Source organism: Rhipicephalus sanguineus, chromosome 2, assembly GCF_013339695.2.
Source record: "Rhipicephalus sanguineus isolate Rsan-2018 chromosome 2, BIME_Rsan_1.4, whole genome shotgun sequence".
Lineage (NCBI taxonomy): Eukaryota > Metazoa > Arthropoda > Arachnida > Ixodida > Ixodidae > Rhipicephalus > Rhipicephalus sanguineus.
In genome coordinates, this window is record NC_051177.1 from 201,155,930 (window position 1) to 201,179,845 (window position 23,916).

The following is a 23,916-nucleotide window of genomic DNA, read 5'->3' on the forward strand; positions in this document are numbered from 1 at the left end:
TTCACAAGCGGAGCGAGAGATGTGTTCTGCGTTCTGACGCTCCGACCGTAAGCTCTGTTGCGTGCATTCGTGTGTATAATCTCGTAGTACAAAGAAATCAAGAAATCTTCACTTATTATCGTGTTCGTTTTGTATATTCGCTTTTGCACCATGACTGCGAAGGCCTTTGTAGCGGTGCGATCAATTTATTCTACGACAAAATAATCTTAGGGCTGTACAACTAGAAAAGCTTTCTAGCTAGAACTAGAAAAATACAGCGGCCTCGCTATTCCGCCAGTGCGTCCGTTATCATGCACGTCAGGGACCGGCTCCTGAACGTAGCCGTGATCGGAGGTACGGACACGGCGGAAATGCCGGTCATTGCTTCCGGGTACTCGGCCGGGAACTTGTAACGGTCGTCTTGCTGCAGGTACACTTCCGGCCGTTTGATTGGTCCGTTGAGTACGCTGCTCGTGCCACCGATGACGTAGATGTTGGTGTCTGCGAGGGAGAATGAAACGGGAAACGTCAAACAAGTCCATTTCAGACAACCAACATAGACTATTTTGCGTAAGACATGTAGACGCAGTCACCTTGGTCTGTTCAACGAATGTTTTTCTTGTTTTTGTATCTCGTGACGTGAACTGATAAAGGTCAGGAAACATAGAATACACTAACCCAAGTGTTTTAATGTGTATACGACCACCGCCCCGACGTTCGTTTATTTGTTCAAGTTAAAACAGAACGGCATGGTTAAAAGCCCAATATGCGCCACCGAAGCCAATCCGCCGAATGGCCAATACGAAGTTGCCTAGGGGTTCGGCGTAAGAGCACATGAAGCCTGAGAGCGCGCCCATCACCCGCATACACACATATTCACAACCAGTCATACATCAACATAGAACTTCGGTTGGAACGAAACAGAAATCCCGAATTTTAAAGAATTAACGCCGTTAGACGAAGAAGAATATGTACGTGCATTTGCATTATGTACGCACGAATACTGGAAACGCAGGTTATACACAATAGCATCAGAAAAGAAGTGTCACAGTATACACTAGTATAGTGGCCGCACCCAGAACATTATATATATATATATGTGTGTGTATATATATATATATATATATATATATATATATATATATATATATATATATATATATATATATATGTATGTATATATATATAGAATATAGAATAAGGATTGGTTGGGGCTCATTCGGCAAGCATTATCAAATCATGAATGGTAATCTACCACTATCCCTCAAGAGGAAGGTATATAACAGCTGCATCTTACCGGTACTTACCTACAGAGCAGAAACCTGGAGACTTACAAAGAGGGTTCAACTTAAATTGAGGACGACGCAGCGAGCGATTGAAAGGAAAATGATAGGCGTAACCTTAAGAGACCGGAAGAGAGCACAGTGGGTCAGGGAACAAACGGGAGTTAAGGACATCATAGTTGAAATCAAGAAGAAGAAATGGATATGGTCCGGGCCCGTAGCACGTCGGCAGGATAACCGGTGGTCGGGTAACTCACTGGATTCCAAGAGATGGCAAACGCGTGATGGGGAGACAGAAAGTTAGGTGGGTAGATGAGATTAAGAAGTCTGCAGGTATTACGTGGCAGCAGAAAGCACAGGACCGGGTTGATTGGCGGAACATGGGAGAGGCCTTTGCCCTGCAGTGGGCGTAGACAGGCTGACGATGATGATGATATATATATATGTATATATATATATATATATATATATATATATATATATATATATATATATATATATATATATATATTCTCGTATATATATATATATATATATATATATATATATATATATATATATATATATATATATATATATATACGAGAAGTGGCACTTCAAGAAAACTTCATTTATTACGTCGATGTTTCGGTCAGAGCCTGACCTTTCTCAAGACGAAATGTCCGTGCATATTTCCGTGTTTATATGGACATCAAATGAGAGGGGAAGGAGGTGACAGAGAGAGAGAAGGAGCGGGAGGGGGAAAAGTTTGCTTAGGGCCCATCAGGAGCGAGGAGTAACACGCTGCCGCCGACAGCGGAGTGCTTCGCCACAGAGCTTATACTTATGCGTCGGCTATTACTCATCGTTAAAATTCGTCGCGCTATTCTGTCCCGTAGGGCTGGACGAAGAGCCGGCTAAAGTTAAAAACAGCCGGTGTGCGATTCAAACAGGCTGACCGGAGGAAAAAAAAAGGGGGGGGGGGGTTAAGTGGGTGTCGGTGGGCACTGTTCACGCGGCGTATTGTACTTTTGGGCCATGCCGAAAGAGTCTTGTATACCATCTGACTTGTTGCCGAGCCTGCTCGTTTGTCTGATAAACGACGCCCGCTTCCAAAGCGAGAACGAACACGTTGAGTGACATGAGCGACTTCCGGTCAAGGATCTACAGAAGGGAAAAAAAAAAAGAAGGTAGGGGCAAGAAGGAAGAGGGAGGGTGGGCTTCCACTTAGATTGATCGATTGCTGCTCTTTCCAAGCGCTGCACAATACAAAGCAGGGGAAGGTAAAAGACGGCACACATGAAAGGGTGAAAAACACTGCAGGTACGATCACCGAAGGCATTGGCTTACACATGCATCTTTGCTGCGTATTTTGTTGGGTTGATGTTAGTTTCATTTAATGTACTATTTGCGCTTTAAGGCACGTAAAACAGGAAGAGCACCCGGTTGTTCATTTATTCCATGTTCAACGGCGTTGAATTTGTGTATTAAGTATGCTTCACGCTGTTCACGTTCTCTCTGAGAGCGGAAAGTTCCTTGGAGTAGTGTTACTTTAATGGAATCGAAAACTGTGACCTTCTGACTTAATATGTTGGAAAGGGGAAGGTTCGGTAGTGTATTCACATGCGAGCGGTGGTTGTTGAATCTGATTGGAAAAGGTGTATTAGTTTGTCCAACGTATTGTTTAGCGCAGATTCCACATTCCAACAGGTAGACAACGTTTGGGGAGTCGCAGTTAAGGTCACCATATATGGTGTGTGTAAAATTACCATGCGTACTTTCAGCTATCGTCGTTGTTTGCATGTGCTTGCACACCTGACATCTACTTTTCCCGCAGGGATGACAGCCAACTTGTCCTGTTCTTTTTGTTTTAGAGTGTACTACATAGTCCCTCACATTTTTCGGGCGTCTGTATACCACCCGCGGCGGGACAGTGAAGAGCTTTTTGAGGCGGTCGCTTTGTTCAATGATATTGAAATGCTTTTTGAGAATTTTGTTAACATTCGGCGCGTTACTAGTTAATGTAAGAATTAGGTTGCTTCGTTCCCCTTTACTTACTTTGTTCTGATTGTGGAGGATTTGGTGGCGGTTCAGATTCGCTGCTTTTTGTATTGCGTCGTCGATGATTGGAGGTGGATAATGCTGCTTTATAAGGACGTTACGTAGACGGTCCGTGTTCTCTTTGAAGTCCTTTGTTTCAGAGCATATTCTCCTAAATAGGTGTGCCTGGGAGTATGGGATGCTGGTTTTGCAATGCCGCGGATGACAGCTCTTGAAGTGGAGGTATTGTTGTGCGTCTGTTGGCTTCCTGTAAACACTAGTTATCAGTTTACCCCATTCCACCCTTACGTTAACATCAAGAAAGTTAATTTCAGTTCTAGAATAAGTATGCGTGAAAGAAATGTTTTTATGAACGTTGTTAAATGCATCAATAAATTTAATTAGTTGTTCTTCAGTGCCCGTCCAAATAAGAAAGATGTCATCCAGGTACCGCTTATAGAAGGCGGGGCTCGTGGGATATGTTGACAGAAAACTGGATTCGATCTCGTGCATAAATATATTGGCATAGTTCGGCGCCATTCTTGTTCCCATCGCCGTTCCATTATTTGAAGAAAATATTGGTTGTCGAATTCGAAGCTGTTTAATTCGAGGACGATCTTGGCTAGAGTTTCAAGGGCAATCGGGCGTGGTGAAGAGGCCGGTGCATTTTCCCTGTAGGATTTCACAAGAGCCTGAATGCCATCATCATGTGGTATGTTTGTGTATAGTGACGTGACGTCTAGTGTGACGAAAAAAGCACCTTCCATTATTGTAAGATTTTCAATTTCTCTCAAGAAGTGGTTTGTGTCAAGCAGGTACGATGGATGCCGAGGCGGAAGTCCCTAATCAAGAAATCAATGTAGCTAGATATTGGTTCAGTAAGTATCCCCGTTCCTGATATTATAGGTCATCCAGGGTTGCCTTTTTTGTGTATTTTTGGTAGCATGTAGAAACGTCCAGGTGTGGCGCGAGCGGGAATGAGTGATTGGCAGAGCTTGATGTCTATTGCACCCTGTTTTGCGAGGTCCTGGAGGGTCGCAGTAATGAATTCTTTGTGCTGTTTTGTTGGGTCATAATCAAGGGGTTTATAGAATTTCCTGTCCTGCAATTGCCGTACGCCTTCTTTGATGTAGCCCTCCCTTATCAGCTGGTTTTATAACATTGTCCTCACGATTGCTTAGCGCTAAAAGTGATTCTTGCTCCTTTCTAGACAAGTTAGAGGTGGCGGGTTCACTAGCCTTATAAGCTTCTATAATATCCCTTTGTACCGCTTCAAGGTATATATCTAAGTGTTTGTCTCTCTGGGCGTCCGGAGTCCACTGTCTCCCTGTGGCGTGATGGAATTCTGGTTTTCTATTCTGTGATTGGTTGGAGAAGAATTCTGCTAAGCGTAAATTTCGTGCAAAATTATCAAGGTCCCTTAATAGTGCAAATTCTGCGTATCTTCCATTATTTGCACAGAATGTAAGTCCGCGAGACAATACTGAGCGCTCAGTATTGTCTCGTGGACATATATATATATATATATATATATATATTATATATATATATATATATATATATATATATATATATATATATATATATATATATATATATATATCAACAAACTATGCTTTAATTGTTCAGAACGCTACCAGTATTACCCGCTGTGTGTTGTGGGAATTACGACGACGTCTTTTTCGGGGGTACCAAAATCACAGCCTGCGAGATTTAGCGGCTACCTCCGCGGCGCTACCCTCCATCAAACAACACCGATTGGCTAGCTGAAGAATGCATCTCTTGTAGACGTATGTCACTGGATTTTCGAAGCGTGGGGTGGGGATTCACTCAAGACAGTGTAGGGCTGAAGTTCATGGAAATCTCCAACAAATTCGATGAAACGGAAGACGACCTCATATGGGACAGATGCCAGATTGAGGATGCCACGAGTAAACGGTAGGTGGAGGACAAGGGTGCGGATTAACATTCTTCCAATTGCTTCAAAGCGATAGAAGTTTTTTCTCCGTGTCCATGCGAGTCCGGCAGTTCAATAAAGGCAGGTAGCGTTGTAAACATGCACGAAAAAGCGTTTTTTTTTCTCCGTGTAATGGCCGCACTCACGATTATTACACTAAAATCGCGGTAAAAGTGGCACATATTAAGAGAAGCAATTTATTGCGTTGTGAGGTTTGTTTTAGATTTTTAGAAGGTATACATGCGACTTATTTTTAAAAACATGAATGGAAGGGAGTCCTTCGATTAACGTCACTACAACGTTATTGAAATGGAAACGATACGCATATTTCACAGTTACCCCCATACTTGAAGACATTCATGCTAGTGTCTGCTAAAGAGAATGAAAAAACAACCCAGTTTCCTCTGTATGACGTTACATATGAGGACGTAACTGCGGTGTCAACGAGTCAGACGGAAAACAATGCGATTCCGCCTTTGTATTCATGACAATAGGCTAGTCTACTGATCAAGCATTCAGTCTCTTTATCAATCACGCATAATTTTGCTCCTCGAATAAATATATGGGTGAATAATGTCAAACACTGAACCACGCAATCAAAGATTCATAGTACTCACCAGCTACAGCGACAGCCGCGGCGTGCCTCGAATGGGTAGTACAGCCCATGTGTACCCACCCGCTTGGTTCGAGGACGTCGACGTCTCGCAGGCTGACCAGATTTAGTCCCGGTTCCGAGTTGTCGTAACAGCCGCCGATCAGCCACAGCTTGTCGCCGAGGGAAGCCGCCGCGGGGAACGCACGCGGTTTGGGTAGCGGTGGACCTTCAGACCACCTGAAAGAACCAAGGCAATTAGATCACCGTTTCGAAGTTTCTACGGTGTCTTAAGCTGAGCGCCCGTTTTCGACAGAGGAGTTCCTGCAGGGTGCAAGGGCGCGTCGCCCGTTCCGAACTTGTCTGCGGGGGAGCTCTAGAGTGCCCACCTCCACCACGTCGTTTCGCAGCTCCTATACCCTTCCCAATTCTGACCACGCATTCGCATATTTCTTTGCTCTGCTTCCCTCAATCGGCACAGATCATTCGGGCATGTTAGCACTTAGACCCCTGTCAGACTACTGCACGTTGTGATATCAATCGAAGGGTACGGGACTGAGGTTACCGACCGTCCCGCATTTGGCGGGACTGTCCTGACTTTTCACACAGCGTCCGAGTCTCGTGCCCGTGCCCTGTCGGGACATCTATATGTCCCAGATTCCAGTTAGAAACCCTATGTCATCAAACGCCCGCCCAATGACGCGCGTCACGCCACGGAACACGAAATTCGCACGAATCGCTCGCACTAAGCAATGTTGCGGTGGCTACTGGTTGCTGCGAGGGGCTTTAGCCACTTTCGCTGAACTTCCGCGTGAATCGCGACAACTTTTACGAGTTCTTTATCTGGCAACAGGAAGCCTTGTGAGCTGCACCGAGCCAGCTCAAGTACCACTTCAAGAGGCCGTATTTCTCTGAAAGATACCGCAAGAATGAAAAGTGCCCTTCCTAGCTTCCCATGTCCATTTGCCTTCCTCCTCCTCCGTCACGTGCCGACTTTCTTCATTGAAGAGTTCGTAACCCTATACGGGACTCGCACCTAATTAGATAATTCGGCTGCCACGCATCCATATTTAATAAAATCAGAATCCAACTATTGAGCAATTTAATGAGATCGACAATCTGATTTGCCTTGGAATTCGAATGGAATGTGTACTCTCTACCTCGGAGCCAAGGTAAATGAGTGATCAGCGTACTTAATTACAAAAAGCCTTTATCTAAATGTTATTATTTCAGCGTTTTTAAGGCACCTGCCACTTTAACAATAAAGCAGCCTACGGCAAAATGTTCCAGAAAGTTCTGAAGTTTACCTCGGGGGCACATGGCTCGGCCTGCCCGCCATCGCACGAACGCGACAGCGAGCACGACATCGAATACGCTGCTATGTATCGTTACTGCGTCTCGTTCCGCGTCTATTTGATGATGAGTTTTTTTCTACGATTGCAGTTCCTGCTGCAATGAGCGTCCTCATTCAGCCATATTGCTGGTGCTTATTCTATCGCCTGTGGCCGTTGACTAAGCGTTATCCTGGCTTGTCGTGGCCAGACATCGGAAACAGAAGTTACGTGTACGTGTTTATTTTGTGAAGCGACACATCTTATTTATTCTATTGTAGATAGATTATCGTTTCAGGCTATCTGCAATTACCTTCTGCATCTTTTCGGGTCAATTCTTTTGGAATTAATATCAAACCCGCGTATATCAAACTCGCAGAAATACGGGAATTAGATTGATGTATCGCATATTTCGATATTAAAAATTTTCAAATTACGGCACTGCTTCGCGATATCGCAAGCAATGCGGCTTCAAGGCAATACGTGCTATCTTTCCTTTTGTATTTATTTGTTCTTGTATCTTAGTTGGGGGTGCAGGATATATGGACGTGCGAGCTTATAGCGCCAGAAAAATACGGCATCGATTAAACATCGCCTCAGCATCCTCATACGCAGCTGTGTGTATTCGTCGCACGCTGGAAGCCTCTAGTCCGCCCCTCGCCCTAATGACGACCGTGCTCTTAGTCCTACTACGCGTGCTTATTGGAATTCTGAACGTATCGGCAGCGTTAGACTTCTTTTTCTCCGCGTTCGACTGTGCTGTATTATCGTCTGCTTTTTTGGTGAAGAACGGGCTCTTACGTTTTCACGCAGATCATCGCGTTAAGAAATGGTGTGGATAATCGCGGGGGTTAGAACGGCGACCGCGCGTGATGGACCAACGGGCGGGACGACGAGGAATCATGGAAGAAAGAAAGCGATGGCGAACGGTAGTTTTCCTCTCGCTCCGGGCAACGCCCTCCTAATCACACCGCTCCCTTTCCAATTACATGCAGGGAAGTCCCTTCAATGAGGGAACCCCATCTTCTTGTGAGGGAAAGCAAGTTCTTGGGGGCTTAAAGGCTGCCGATATTTCGATGTATGAAGTGTTCTGGCTATTCTTCTTCTATGTAGCCGGTTTTTTTTTAAGTGTATTGACATGAAAGCATTGTCGTGTTAGAAAATAGCTCGATATAAAGTATAATATGATTTACCCGAGCTCGATAGTCTGGTTTGACTATTACTAATGACAACACGATCCAATGACATTATTCCTATGTAGCATCACCACGAATCGAATCCCATTTGTGGCACCTCATTTCATTCTAGTCTCATGACGTTCAAACGTTCAGTGTGACTGAAGTATGATAGTACTTCGTAGCAGTTACTATCTTGGCATCCACGCCTACCGAGAGACTGATGAGCGTTGGAAAATCAAGTTAGCGAAACTGTTCCGATGAAATCCACCACATGGCGTCTCGTACCAGCACACTTTGCGATCAATAACCCTACAGCTCAGCGTACCATGTTTGGGACGTAAAAAAACTCCACCAGTCATCGTTAACTGCGGCATGAACTCACGTGTGTGTCTTTGGGTCGTATATGTTGACCCTGTCCACGGCTCGGTACAGATCGTCCGCCTCCGGTACCAAGCCACCGACCACGTAGATGTCATCAGCTACCGTGGCACAGCCTACGGCCATGCGGGGCACGTCCAGTGGCGTGCACTCTTTCCACGTGTCGGACGAAGGGTCGTACTCTTCGGTCGATTCCACGGCTCTGCGTGGTAACAGAGCTGTTAATTTAGGGCGCGAATGTGAACGGAGCAGAAGTATGCGCTCAAAGTAGTACCTAAAACTGATGTTGATGTGAAGTAGCTCAAAAAGGGATGTCAGTGGGGACAGCGTGTCGACAAAGGGACGGAGATAATAGATAGTGACGAAGACTAGCCGTTTTGTGGAACTTGAAGACGATAATGAATGAATTAATTAATTAATTAATTAATTCAAAGTTATGAATTGCGCGACCGAAAATTTGTTCACACGAAGCGGGGGAGAGGTGCTAATTACCAAATGTCCGATTATTTCCGGTCGTGCCAATATTTGGTTCACTTTCTACCAACATTCCCTGGAGAGTGCTTCAGTCACGGATCAGTGAACGAACGAACGAACGAATGCTGACTACATCCTTAAGGTTTCTTCGTTTGTATAGCGTTCATGTTAATATTAGGCGGGTAACGTGTGAAGCTAACCATGCGGCTCGGTTCATTGCTTCGCCACGCGTAGTAACGCTGCGCATATTTGTTCGTGCTTCCCACAGACGTGTGTATAAGCGTGTCTGTCCCCCATGTGGCTTCCGGGTGGAAGGGACAGCATAGGAGGGAAGGCGCGAGTTAGCACACGTGAATGTGTTTTCGTTTTTATTGCATCGTGGGATGTCATTGAAGGTCATTTTCGTTCAGTGCCGTGCACCTCCGTTTGGGAGTGACGTAAACCAAAAAGGAGGTAATAGCTCATTGCATTTGGGAAGTCAAAGAACAGAGGTTGAAGCCTGAAGTGACTTGAGAGGATCGCCAGTAAGCGAACTAGTGAAACTGTCAGCTTGTACGGTAAAAAGTTGGGGGAGTTGGTATTTGTTCATGATGACTGAGGGGCGCGAGGAAAACGGCACTATTGACTGTTGGAACCACGCCTGGCAACGACACGAACGACATCCGCACTTCTAGCGTGAGAAACGCGGAGCAGAAAGCAAGCAGCTCGAAGCGTCCCGCGGCAGACGTACACGACGCGGAAAGCCGAAAGCAGACGACGCGGCGCGCCGTAGTCACACCAGCCAGAGAACGGCGCGAAATAGGTCTCGGTCCTATTCTTCGAGCGGCAAAGAACGACTGACGTGCGCGAACGAAATCGCTTGCGCACGGCAGCCTGAGAAAGTCAAACGGCAAACGGCGAGCTGCCGTGCCGCTAGCGTGAGCGGGCCCTTAGAAAAATTTTACCGCAACACGTTTATGTGAATACGGGCCCTGGTCCTGGTGACATTTCTCGTTTTGAGTGTATACTCAATTCATCAGGATAAGTGTTCGAAGTTAAGAACGCTGCAGCATGGTGGGTCATATTGACAACGCTTTGGTTGCGTCACTGATCAAGCTTTGATTTGGAGGAAGTGAATCTGTCGTAAGTGCCGCCCTCTTTGATACCGCTCGGTATCATGTGACCCCGCACTTCAGCAAAACGATTAAAGGATGTAAGTGTAATAATATATGGTGCGCGCGGGCACCCTCAGGGTTCGGCCCACGAGCACGCATGAGCCAAGGGCGTCAACCGTGGAGCGGGTCCCTCGGGCGCAGAGTTCCTTCATCAACGGCCGCGGAGTAGACCCCGTGACTTCACGCGGCCAGACCAGCACCGTGCTACGGCATCGACACACGCGGTCTACGCGCGACGCCTTCAACTCGGCAACCTCATCGGCTCCGTCCGTTCAGTCCGTTTGTGTGTGTAAAGGCGTCTTGCGTGTGCTTGTCCCCCTGCGTGCTGCGTCATTCTTTTTGGAGCGAATCCTGAACCCAAACATAACATCACACTAAGTACAGAGCAGCTAATTACTGTTTTCCTTAGGGCCCGCTCACGCTAGCGGCAAGCCTGCCGCAACGGCGCGGTGCCGCAGAACGTCGGCCGTCGCCGCACTCGCGAGAGCTGTCCTACTTGCACGGCAAGCTTCGCCGGCGAGCCTCCGAAAAACATGGCCGCACTGCTGAAAGCGGTTGTCGTCCACCTCGAATCTATCAAGTGGCCGCCGTGCGCTCTGTAGCGTGTAAGCTCCGGACTGATGCTTCCATTTGCTTTAGATTCATGTCCTTAAGCTTCGACAGCAAAGTATTCGTGCCGATTCGGCCCCGTTTTTGAGAGCCGTGCTCAAATAATCGATGCTGTAGGCTTAGCGAGTCGAGAAGGGCGCTTTCGAATGCTCGGGGGACATAGATTACGCGTTTGTTAGTTGTTTCTTATTCTCCATAGCTGGCGCCACTTGACCTAGCGCCAGCTTGGGGACACTTTATTTGATCGTGCACGACGCTTTTTTTTTAATGCGGGACAGACTAAAACGCTTTATCGATTGCTGAAACCATGCCTGGAAAACGACACGGACGAAATACGCACTTCTAGCGTGAAAAGCGCAGAAAAAAAGAGCAAGCAGCTCGAAGCGTCCCGCGGCAGACGCAGACGACACGGAAAGCCAAAAGCAGACGACGCGGCGCGCCGTAGTCATGGCAACCGCTCCTCCGTCGCTGATTGGCCACGTCGCTCTGCGGCAGACGGAGGACGGCGAGAAAATGGGTCTCGGACCTATTCTGCGGACGGCAAAGAACGGCAGACGTGCGCGAACGAAATCGCTTGCGCACGGCAGCCTGAGAACGTCATACGGCAAACGGCGAGCTGCCGTGCCGCTAGCGTGAGCGGGCCCTTACAGTGCGCTGCTTGTCTTAACTGCGTGTTTAAATCATGACTGACTACCTATTTTTATTTGCCTATTCTATTAGCGTGTTATGAAGGATAACATAGCAAGCTGAGCAATTTATTCTAATTTTTTTTTAATGTGATGCTGTGTTTCACCATTCCATGTCCTAAGACTCACCGTCCCAGGCGTCCTCTGCCGCCAAAAACGAAGAGCTTGTCCTTGAAAGCTGCCGCACCGTGTGCCGCTCGACCGGTCTTCATGTCGGCCTTGCGACTCCACTGCATTGTGTCGATGTCGTAGGCGAACGTCGTCTTGCAGGCCACCAGCTCTCCGCACTTTCGAGTTTCTGGATCAAAGCCACCTGGGAAGGTGATGCGTGCGCACTGTCAGCGCATCCTTAATCTAATCTCTACAGCAAGCTTAGCTGATGCCACTGGAGGTCACGCTGCATATCAAATTGATAAGTGGCCCATACTTCAGTAATATAGTGGACGCTTAGTACACGTTTTCTCCAATATCTATATTATCGTCACACATGCATTCCTTCTTTTACATGTCTGTGGATATCACGGAGGCGTACGTTTCCCATTGGCCCCGTACAGGAATAGAACAGTAACGACCCTGACAATGTGCCCAGGGAGAGGGCAGGAAGTTCCGAGGCCGAGATAGCTTAGCACATTGAGAAAGCCGCAGAAAATAAATTTTTCATCTGTGTAGTTGACATTTCGAAAGTCTATTAGAGTAGTTCATTACTACATGTCATGAACATGTCATCTTTAGTTTACAAGTCATGAACCAAATGCACGTGGTGACATGAGGCTGTACGTGCCGGGGAATGTATCCCGCTCCCCCATGAGGACAAGCACGAAGGGGAGGGGGGCACGACAACTCTGCCCCTCCCCTACTGCGAACGGCTACCGTGCTTGGGGTCTCATGCATCATGGGGTATGTAAAGTTTATCCGAACTTATTTGTTACACAATATAGCTTCTGTAATCACGAAGGCTTATTCTAATACACATAGATACTTATTTTGGAATCTGCAATGATCAAAGTATTGCCAAGGCTACACGCGCCGTATCGGAAGATCACATTTTTTTTCAAACGTCGGCGCATAAGCGCAGTAACATTGGCGTAGCCACGGGACTTGGGCAGACCACCCGAAGTTTTTCAGTTTGGCTTGTGTACACGCACTTATACAAACGCACGCAGGAACATACGTAGTTGAATCCCCCCCCCCCTCTGACAAAAAATTTCTGACTACGCCCATGCTGAGTAACTGGTGTTACATTTTTCCTTGTACACACCCTGCAATGTTTCGATCGACGTCACGTGACACGGCGTCTTACCGGTGACGTAAACTGTCTTTCCGATGAGCACGGCGGCGTGGTAGCTGCGCGGCTCGGGCATCATTCCGCACAGGTCCCAGCGGTTCTTGAGCACGTGGTAGTGGAGGACTACGCGTCCTGTTCAGTCAGGCACCATGCGGGAGAATGTGCTTGTCATCCACGTCAGTACGCATCAAAAGATAAAGCGGTGTTTGAGGATTCTTAGGCTGCTATGCTTACACTTTGTCAATTCGTAGACAGTTTGTTAGTTTATAGTTTGTCGGGTTACAGAGTTAGGTGTACAATTACTTGAATGTTTGGCTGCCCGTACGTTACGTGAAACGTGCTAAAACATTTAAAGTAAGCGTTTCAAAATATCAGTTATTTATGGTTACTATATTCAAGAATACGTAGCAGGCCTTCATGTGATATCAATGCTCTAACGAGGTAGCATATATATTGACGGATTAATGGGAACCTCCCATCTGTGGTTCTCGTAGATAAAATAAAAATGCATAGTCACATGTTTTAGCTCCATATTGTACAAGTAGATACGCATATTCGATAAATGTGCGCGATATGTTAGCGTACTATTCAATTATTCTTGAACTTCGGAAAAACAGTGCTAAGACGGCACAAAGAAAGAAGCGACAAGACCAGGCGCCGTTTTTCCGAAGTTCAGCATGCACCAGCAAGCCCGCATTAACACCCTATATCAATTATTCTTGTTATTTAGATATCATGGGCAGTTCACTTTCTTTTGCTTAGAGGTGTACCTGCTTGGAGTATATATGTTGTATCACCTTAAAACGCACTAGGAAAATGCTAGGTAATGAATCAGCCGCAAAGTGATGGTCATCATATTTACTCCTACAGCTTGTGATATCTCCATAAAATTTCTTTTTTTTTCCTCACCCTGTGAAGCAATGATTGAAATACCCAACACATTCGTATGGTTTCCCACAGCGCCTAATTTTATTAGAAGACAACAATCAACGCCAGGCTTGCCTCAATGGCAGTAAGCCTAAGGTTAGGTTAGTTACTGCGTTTGTCGAAGCAACTTGCCGTTGGCATAGTTGAGCGGATCTCTCGGGTCAAGACCGCCGAAGGTGAGGATGATCGGAAGTGTCTCGTCCTGCACCTTTTTGACCCTCCGCAACTTCCGGGCGAAAGCCGGAAGTCCACTGGCGTCGCGTAGTCCAAGCACTTCCCTGCGAATTAGTTTCACTTTAGCCAGCGAAGGAGGCTGCCTATGACAGCCTGTGTTAAGGTGTTAGACTAGTATTCAGTTGTAATGCTTCAGAGGTTCCATTGTGGCAAACATTCTTAAGGCAAAAGCCTTGGATTCCTCATAAATCCCGAAAAGTGACCGCTGGCGCTGTCGGCATCAACTCAAGACCGTCCAGTAATATCACGGGACCACTGATGACGTCATAGTTACGTTATTTATGAATTCACAGATCGCTAAGAATGGTGACGTCAGCATGGCGTCATATTATACCATGACGTCATCACATCCCATCGTTGCCTGGTCAAACTTGGCCTAACCCGAGGGAACCGCGTGAGGTGCGGAAAAGTTCAGAGAGGAGGATATATACAGTCAGGATTGATACCTCGTATAAGTGACATATTGGTGCGTTTGGTCGCCGATACTTGGTGGTAAATCAGACCGACGCTTCTTTTATTACGAGGCATCGATCGTTACGTGCAATTTGATCTTCCCATTACTCGTATAATATGTCCCGTCTTGTGTGTACACGCGTGCTCACTTTGTGCGCTTGAAGTCGTCATCGACGCGAACCGTGATGCCGCTGTGCGGGTCGTTCGCGGGCGCCGTGGGGACGTAGTGGTAGAAGCGTGGGAGGCTGGGTCGACTAAGCGGAGTGCGAACCTTCAACGTCTCCACTCCCAGGAAGGTCTTCGAGTCGAGGGTTATACGACTCGGCGGCCAATGACCCTGCACCACAAACGAGAAAAGGAAATCGACAGCGAAGCCGCTTAGAATGAACCTACGCAGAAAGTGAAAATTAAAAAGAAGAAAAACGGGTCTGCTATTGTTGCGGTGTTGCAACTATAAGCGTCGTAATAGCTGCAATGAGTTAAGGAAAATATGTATCGAGTATCTCATTCTCTTTGATGGCCAGTGTTTTACTTTTGTCTGCTAAATTCAAAATGGCTAGTCTAAAGCTCAGCATACAATTTGAGGCCCTGTTTTTGTATTGTGGACGACGAGCGTTCCAGACGTCGTTTACCCCTGTATACATACGAGGTATAACGCGCTTTCTGTAAGTATTGTCAGCGAGGAGAGCGAGGAATTAGCCAGAATTAGGCATCTTATCGTAAACATTCATTATCACCAAATCTGCAAATGGACAAGGATAACAGAAGAACACAAAGCACGACCGCTATCCTGTGTGCTCGTCCTGTGAAGAGAGCTCGATAAGTGAATTGAGGCACCCGGCCCATAAGGCGCGCATTGGTTATCGATGAACACGTGTTCAACGCCTTTTATGAGATTATGTGCAAGCGTGGGCTAACGTAGAAAAAACGACGTTTTGCTGGGTTCAGGTACATTGTATCCTCCTCTTCCTTTTCACAGACCTTGTAGAGTTCACCATTAAAATTTCATGTTGATTGATTACTAGAGGTGTGCGAATATTCGAAAATGTCGAATAACGATTCGAGTAGCGTTCTATTCGATTCGGTACTCAAATCGAGTAGCACGTATTAGAAATAACGAATATTTTTCCAACAATGTTCGAATAAAACGCACCGATGAAAAAACCTCCAAGGAACGACACGTTCGAACAGAGTGTGGTAACGTTTCTGGTTTTGGTCATCGAATGTCCCGGACACATGCAGCGAAATATTTCACGGAAGTATTGACCCTTAAGTGATCACAAGATGAATGCGCTTTTGCTTAAAACTCCATCGTCGCCGAAGTGACAGAGTCATCAATCCACTATCTTCATCATGACATTCAGGATTTTGTTGACTCACGAATATCATTTATTGTTTTTACATCAGTTGTATTTGAAAGCATTTGCCAGAGCACCTCCTTGAATACTGTAATATCACTACTGTTTTTCGGCCAGCAGTTACAAAATATTTCTAAGTCTCTGGTTGCTCCTGTATACAAGCTTGCCTCAGTTTACATTGTTGCGGTACTTTCGTCGGTTAAAGTAATCCCCATGTTCCTCTGTTAAAGTTGTGAATATTTGTTTCAAATAAAATGTAAAATTCTTGGGATGTTTTGAAAATGGTTATATTATCTTTCTAGAGCTGCTTTGAAAACGGTTGCCTACTACTCGAAAGCTATTCGAATAGTACTCGATTCGTATTCAATTCGGTTCTAAATTTCACTATTCGTACACCCCTAGTGATCACGCTACCGCTAATGCATCTGTGACACGCACGAACATAAATTTTCTCTGTCACAGTTAACGAAGCAGTTAATCTTGCAATAAAAAATCGATGAGCTAGCATTCCGTTTTTAAATATCGCGTATTCCCTCCTACAGTATATGTAATTCATACGTACACCCTCGGTGCTCTCCTCGACGTCACCAGCGTCTGTTCTAGGCCGCCGGGGACGAGGCGTCAACTTGGTGCGAACATCTGGGGGCACTTCCACTTCCTCGGCTGAACGGTCCTTGTCCGCGTACTGCGTGAAGAAAATGCGTCATCCTATTCTTCAATACGGAAAGTTTGAGCTTTCAAAAGACAGTGGACTAGGCCGAGTGGAAAAAGCGAAATTTTACGGCGGAGTGTTATGTTCCCTCCCAAAAAAGCGATCTGATTAGTGGACAGGCCGCAGTGGGCTGCTCCGCCTAAGCGAGACGGAAAAGCGCGTCTAAATGCAAAATTAGTTGGCTTAGGCAGTCTAGCTGTCCAAACATTTGAGGTATTTAAGGACAACAATTTTAAGAGATATATCTTCCGCATGCTGCGCTCTTACATTCCTTTAACTGCATTAGTTGAAGACGGAGACATAGTGCTGACGCGAGAAATCTAAACATATGATCGAGTAATGACCAGTGTTTCACTAATTATTTTGTTCCTGATAAGCTTGTGACCCACTTTTCAATCTTCAAATTTTGGCGGGCGAGTTGGGACGACGTATGTAGAATAGTGGTTTCATATCTCACATTGAATTGCTAAAAACTCTGTCCAGTGAATGCGACTGTAACAGCAGCTGGATGTCGGTGACAGTTCGGGAACTTGGCGGCGAATTTCTACCAGAGCAAAGTCCATGCATGAGCAGGCAGCTTGATGTCTTGTTACAGGGTCGTGACATCGACGAAGGCAGCAGTCAGCGTGTGAGAATAAACTCTTTATTTGGCCGAACCTTTGGCCGGGAAACGGAATGTCGAATTACAGCAATACACACTGTACACCGATAGCGGCGAACAGAGCGTGGGCCGTCGAAAAACTGATCATCGCTGGGACGCGCCGTGTTTTATACATCACGCATCGAACTTCCCAGCCTTATCACTGGTGGTCGCGCAAGCTCTGGAATATCAATCAATCAATCAACTTTATTTTTGTCCATTTAAAAATAGACAAAGGAGCAGCGAATAAAAAGCCGTCTTTGGGCAGCTTGACGAGCCCGCCACCCCATGACAAGGTTTCACGGCAGCACAGAGAGAGCTCATGACTACAGTTCTAGAATATTCTTGACTATTCGCGTGTTGCGCGCGATCTTAACAATATGATTTACTACGATCGCGAAGCTTCTCAAACACTGCGGCGCAGTCTGCGTCGAGCGTTGCTAACCGACCTTGCGGGTCGAACCTGAATACACCAAAATAAAACAAGAAACGGGCGTGGCAATATGTCATCAGCAGCTTGTAGCTGCGACCATTGCTACGTCTACTGACCAAATTTTTAGGAGGTTTGTGCGGCCGTTTGCTCTTGTCCTGGTCACCCTGCTCCAGTTTCAGCGATGACGGGGCTCTTGAGCTCTCGCCGCTCTGGTGGCAGGCAAAGAAAGCCGAGGAAAGATAACGCGTTCTCATGAGAAGAAGAGTCATGCTTTATCAAGACTCTGATACGTCAGGAATGGAATAGCTTCAGTGATAAGATTGAATTACTGTGTCTTGTTGTCTCGATCTATTAGATCCTCAAGGAAATGTATAGGCTTGCTCCTCGAACACGTGTAGAAAAGGACCGATAAAACCTGAAATTGTGCTTTCTTATTTCTTTGGCTGCAGAGTTGCCCAGTTGCGTAAGTAAATCTCCTGGCGTTGAAATTGAGCACGGTATCGGTGCTTTATTACATTTCATTTCTTATAATATAACGTGTGAGATTTTCCCTGACGTATTTAACAAAACTAAATGCTAACTCTTATGATGATAGGCGATAGTTCTGTGTTTGTGCGTGTTCTTTAGAACGGTACAAACGCTGTATACAAATCTAGAAATAATTATCGTCGATCACTGATAATAATGAAAGGCGTCCACTAACATGGTACTTCGGAATTCCTACGGTAACATGTGCGCAACGTGAAATACTGTAAGCCAGAAAGCAACACACCGCCATAACACAATACCCAGCATTAAACGTCGTTCTTTGTAAAAAACTTCACTACATAACGAGGTCGCAAACGAAGCACACTGTGCAGCTCGACAAAAAGTGCAATAAAATATTTGGTGTCGTGGAACTCTGAGTCTTTATTAAAAGTTTCTTTAATTACAATACATTGCAGCAGCCTTGCGTTAACTGCTGCCTTAAGCACATCTTCTCGATCCTCGCGCAATCAAGCCTCAAGCCTTACAACAACGAAAACAAAGAAACATGAGCAGCGCCTTACCTTCAGCCCAGATTCATCCGCTGTGTCCGGCGGTACTGTTACGGCAGCCAGTCCTGTACAGAAACGCACTGTGGCATTATGAACTTGAGCAGATTGTAACTGAGCACTTGAGCAGATTGTAACTGAAAGCGTGCAGAACCTGATATGCTTAAGAGCACCGATTTTTGGGCGAGTTGGTTTTGCATAGCACACAACCTAAGCGCACGCAAACAAGGACAGAGGGAGGATATGACAACAGAAGCGCTTGCTTCCAACTAATCATTTATTCACTAAACTTCATAGTATAAGCACTTTCTTTCATGGCGTCCCAAGACATTAATGCGGACATCAGGTGAACGTGCTCAGAAACTCTGTTTCGTCAGATGAAGAAGTAATGTTGAAAGTAAGCGCTTCTGTTGTGATCATCTCCCTCTCTTCTTGTTTGCGCGCGCTTGCGTGTTCTGGTATGCTCGCCTTTCCTGGGTCACACAAAAATGGTTAACTTTCTTTCATTGTGCGTTGAGCGTATGCACTTTCGCAGCGGCATGGGACGAGACATATTCGTAACAAACAATCCAAACTAATGTGGCTCAAACATGACACAAGGAACGCTAAGGAACGCCTTTCGCGATTTTTTAGCTCACGCTAACAAAAAGCCAGTTATCCCGCATGACGTTTCCTATAGTATCACTGCATGACAGCAGCTACGCAAGACGCAAATGTCAGCTACGAATTCATTATAACTTCTGAAGCATGTTCAGCTTGCCTTCATTGCCTTCCTGCCCGCAAACATAACGCAATATTGTGATTTTAGAGTTTCCATAATAAGCATCCACTAAGCTTTCGGGGATCCTGTGGAGATCCCTGTATACCGGAAAATCTGGCGGCAGCCGTGCAATCTGAGTCAACTGAAAGGGAGATTTTCACAACTCAGATCTGATTATTCGGCCAAGACCAACGCCTTGAAGTTGGTGTTTCTGCAAGGAATTTCACCGCATCAATGTTCCGATGTGCGTAAAAGCACTTCCATGAGTGCAACCATGATATATTTTAAGCAGCAAAGGGTCCGTCTTCTCTGTACTGATGTGCGCGTGCAAATATGCACATAAAATAAAAACTTTCGGATCAACCTTTGTCTGGCTGCTGTAATGATATAAGTGCAGGAAGGGAGTTTACAGCCGCGGGATCATCAGTTGCATGATCGAGCCAAAAAACCTTTTTGGAGATGTAGTTTTGCCAAGATGTTTCGACCATGCCCCCGAGAACCTTTTTTAGATGTATATTAACATGTTGACAGTGACAATAAAAAAAAAAGCTGGGATGGTGGGATAACGTTCTAATTAATTTCATCTGGTAATGGATGTTAGAGCACTGCACGGGCCGGGATTTTCGGCCCGGGCCCGGCCCGGGCCCGGAACTCGTTCAAGTTTACCCGCCGGAGCCCGGCCCGGCGATTCAATACGCGACCCGAGCCCGGCCCGAACCCGAGAAAAATTTCGCCTACCCGGCCCGGCCCGGCCCGACGGTAGATCAGGCCCGACAGAGGCCCGAACCAATAATATACGTGGTGTTGCCAGAACAATGAATCTACAGCAAAGTGTTTTAAGTAGCAAATATCTACGCTTTGCTGGCGAATATTTTGCTAACAATTCTTCTTAAACCTACGGTAATTTCGTGTAAAAAGGGGCTCACGATGGAAAGAGTTCAGTGGACATATTGGGTACAATGAACGTTTGTTCGGCAATGGTATAACTTTTTTTTCTTTTTTTGCTGATGCAATGGGGATCATCAAGAGCGTTTTGTACAGATATTGCAGCAAGGAAAGTTATTTGTAGCATCACTTCAGTTTCGATAGGAAGTGCAATAATAACAGAGGAGAGAGAAAACACGACGCTCTCATTGCGCTCTTTACTGAAACTTAAAACATGCTCTAACGACAAAGCCAATCATGCACCCTTCTGGATATGTAACACATGTCTTCAGTACCTTGCCACAGCAAGATGGAGGAAGAAAGCCAAGTTCATTACCTTGCCGTATGTACACTAACCTAGATACGAACCGTGTGCACCACGTCTACTTTTAAAAATACGTATATGCAGCCGAAAGGACAAAAAAAAATATTTGTGGTAGCATTCTTTTCATATATCATGTTTATTTCATATAGCACCGCTGCTACTATATATACAGTCCATAAGTCTTTTGTGGCATATTTTATAGTTTATTACTTCACGTGTTATTGTGCAAGAAATCAAATTATCTAGAGATTTCGGCTTTTAAGCACGCCATCCACCGTTGTATCACATATCCTGCCACGCTAAAGTTTCTTGCACTGCATGCGCTAGCCGCAGGGGTGCACCTCTGTCTTGCAAAATGTGAAGGCGTCGGCAGTCGTTGTTCTTAACTTCCACCACTGGAGCAAATTTAGGATGTCTTTGTGGACCTCTGCAGAATGAACGTAGCTGTGCAGCTTATCCCTTCATTTCTATCGTTCCCGAACGTCGTGACAGTGTTCAGTATCAGCTATAAAACTCCTCTTTGAGGGCTTCTGCTTGCAGTTTTCAGCCGTGTATGTTTGTGCTGCTTGCACCGCGCTTTTCTTTTCTTCCGTATCATAATGCTCTATGCCTTCCTAACGATGTTGTACTGGTAGAAAGTGATTACTGCACTACGCGGGTAGGACTGGCAGGAGGTGGACGAAGCGATTTCGATATATTTTTGGTGTTCGTTACAGTTTGGTAATAAAGGCGCGAATAAGCTAGCTTCTCGACGCTTACTCATTGAATGCCTATGGTTCGAGGCGAAGGGACATCACCCGGCACGGAATTTGTAATTGTCTTTTTTAAAGCCCGATATTTCGTCAAGCGAATATATTTTGCCTCACGCCTTATGCTCTTTGAACCTATGCTATTCCTGCACATTCCAACGGTGTTGTGGCAGTGCCATGTAGCTCTCACACTATACCTGTATAGCGCAGGGGACCCAATTTTACAGCGAAAGCTGTTATGAGATCATTTCACCGGCCGTTTTTGGCGCCGTAGTTGTCCGCCGCCGCCGCCGCCGGTGTCCGTAACCAGTTTAGAATAACAGAGAGCTGAGCTAGTTGGTAAGTATTCATTCTAAAAAGACAGGGCGTGCAAACAAGGACACAAGAAAGAAGTCAGGACACCACAAACGCCGACACAAGAAAGAAGTCAGGACACCACAAACGCCGCAAACACCACAAACGTCTTTCTTGTGTCCTTGTTTGCACGCCCTGTCTTTTTGGAATGAATCCGTAACCAGTATCGCTCGAAATAAAAAAAAACGCAATAAGAAAAAATTGCAGGATAGAACGAGGTTCGAACCTGGGCCCTCTGCGTGGGAGCCCAGTATTCAACCTCTGAGCCATGCCGATTCTTTTTTTCTTTCATGGTATTTATTCAACATAGGATAGCACTTGAAAGCAATTGAATACAGACAAGAACTAATATGTTGATTATGCTCTTATCGCAACACAATGACGAACAGAAGGCACTACAGAATTCGCAATCACCTCTATAGCGGATACATCACATAACTGATTTTTTAATTGTGTGCTAGAACAGCGGTAAGGATAAGCACCTCACCAATGCCGTATACCATTCTGGTTTCAAGCACCGGCATGGCTCAGATGCTCGAAGAGATGTCTACGAGCATCTGAGCTATGCCGGTGCTTGAAACTGCTTTGGAAAAAGGTCCTATACAGGCTTCATGTCGGGAAGGAACCACATTAGCATATGCAATATAGCGTGGTAGAAGAGTAAAATAAGCACCAAGCGTCGCACAATGCGAATTCTGTAACCAGGCGTCACACAATGCGAATGGCGCAACGAGTAGGTTGTTGAATGCTTCCAACCCATTACAAAGGGCTCTGCCATAATTCTTCATCGTCATCAGGCACAGCATCAACAAAGTGCGCATAATGCCTTACATGCGTTTAGCAGGTACCAACGCTCTCCGTAGAATGACGAAAAATGGCACAGTGCCTGCTGCCCTACTTCTCAAAAATTAGAATGATTTATAGCGTAGTGGGTTCCTCGCAAGTGCACCTGTATTGGTTGCCAAGGAAGCCCATAAGCGGATGATCCGCTTCCTCGGGGTCTCAGTAAAATTACAGTGATTTATAGCGCAGTGGGTTCCTCGCAAGTGCACTTGTATTGGTTGCCAAGGAAGCCCTTGAGCGCATGATCCATTTCCTCGGGGTCTCAGTAAAGTTCTTCGCCCCCCCCCCCCCCACCGTCTCTCTCCCACGTCAACGTATGTTATACAGCATGACGGGAGAGGGAAATAGCGACCGGGCGTCACCCAATGCAAATTACATAACTGGTGGGCCGTTTAAAGATTCCAACCCATTACAAATGCTGAGCCATAATTCTTCATCGTCATCAGTCGTCGCGTCAACAAAGTGCACATAATGCGTAAAGACGTGTAGCTGGTGCCTCGCTTCTCCGCAGAATGACGAATATTGGCTTAGTAGGTGCTTCCCAACTTCACAAAAATTGTGATTGATGGCGTAGTGGGTACCTTTCTAGTGTACTTGTATTGTAGCCCCAGAGAGCTTAACGGGCTCTAGAAACGCCGCTCTTCCAGCTTTCGCTGTGACTGTGCTGCGGTTTCAGCGCAGGCCTGGCGTTTTTTCATTTTCTTTATAAGTATGTTCTTAAGTTACACAGGCATGACAGGTCTAAAGTTTTTTTTGTCGTGAGGCATCCCCTGCGGCCACCATGTGTTGATACCTAACCGTAAAACAAAACTCTATACTTCAACATCGGCGTCCTTATTTTAGTCATGTTGAATATAGGTATCGATATTGTTGGAATCCTGCCGCTAAATACCCTTCAGAAACGACCCGTATGTTACATATCTGAAAGCTCCTCTCTTAAATGGCAACGTTAGCTGACATTTGGTACGACCTAGCTCCTCTACCCCCCCCTCCCCCCCCCCGCGCACTTTTAGCTGCGTTACTGTCCTGGCCCTTGCGGGAGTAAATTTTCGTGAATGCGGCCCGTTAGCTGAGGTGGGTTTGAGACCCCTGACATAGCGGATAAAGGCGAAAGTTCAAATGTTAATGAAATGGACGCACCAAGCAGGCTGTGCACGTCCATCTCGCGTCACATGACCACTGGGAGCCGTGACGAAGCCACGGAAAAAGAATGTCTCTGTATAGGAATTCTATGTAACAAGAGTC

General features: G+C 46.0%; 1 protein-coding gene across 1 annotated transcript; it reads right to left on the reverse strand.

Moving 5' to 3' along the window:
* Positions 1–250: 250 nt before the first annotated feature.
* On the reverse strand, positions 251–23,833 carry LOC119382171 (beta-scruin-like). Its single transcript, XM_049413031.1, has 11 exons — positions 23,812–23,833; positions 18,732–18,784; positions 17,799–17,891; positions 16,460–16,582; positions 14,689–14,876; positions 13,985–14,130; positions 12,941–13,057; positions 11,770–11,953; positions 8,722–8,919; positions 5,856–6,070; positions 251–480 (listed from the first exon to the last, which is right to left on the reverse strand). The coding sequence occupies exons 1-11, from the start codon at positions 23,831–23,833 to the stop codon at positions 266–268; spliced, it is 1,554 nt and encodes a 517-aa protein (XP_049268988.1). The 3' UTR covers positions 251–265.
* Positions 23,834–23,916: the final 83 nt, after the last annotated feature.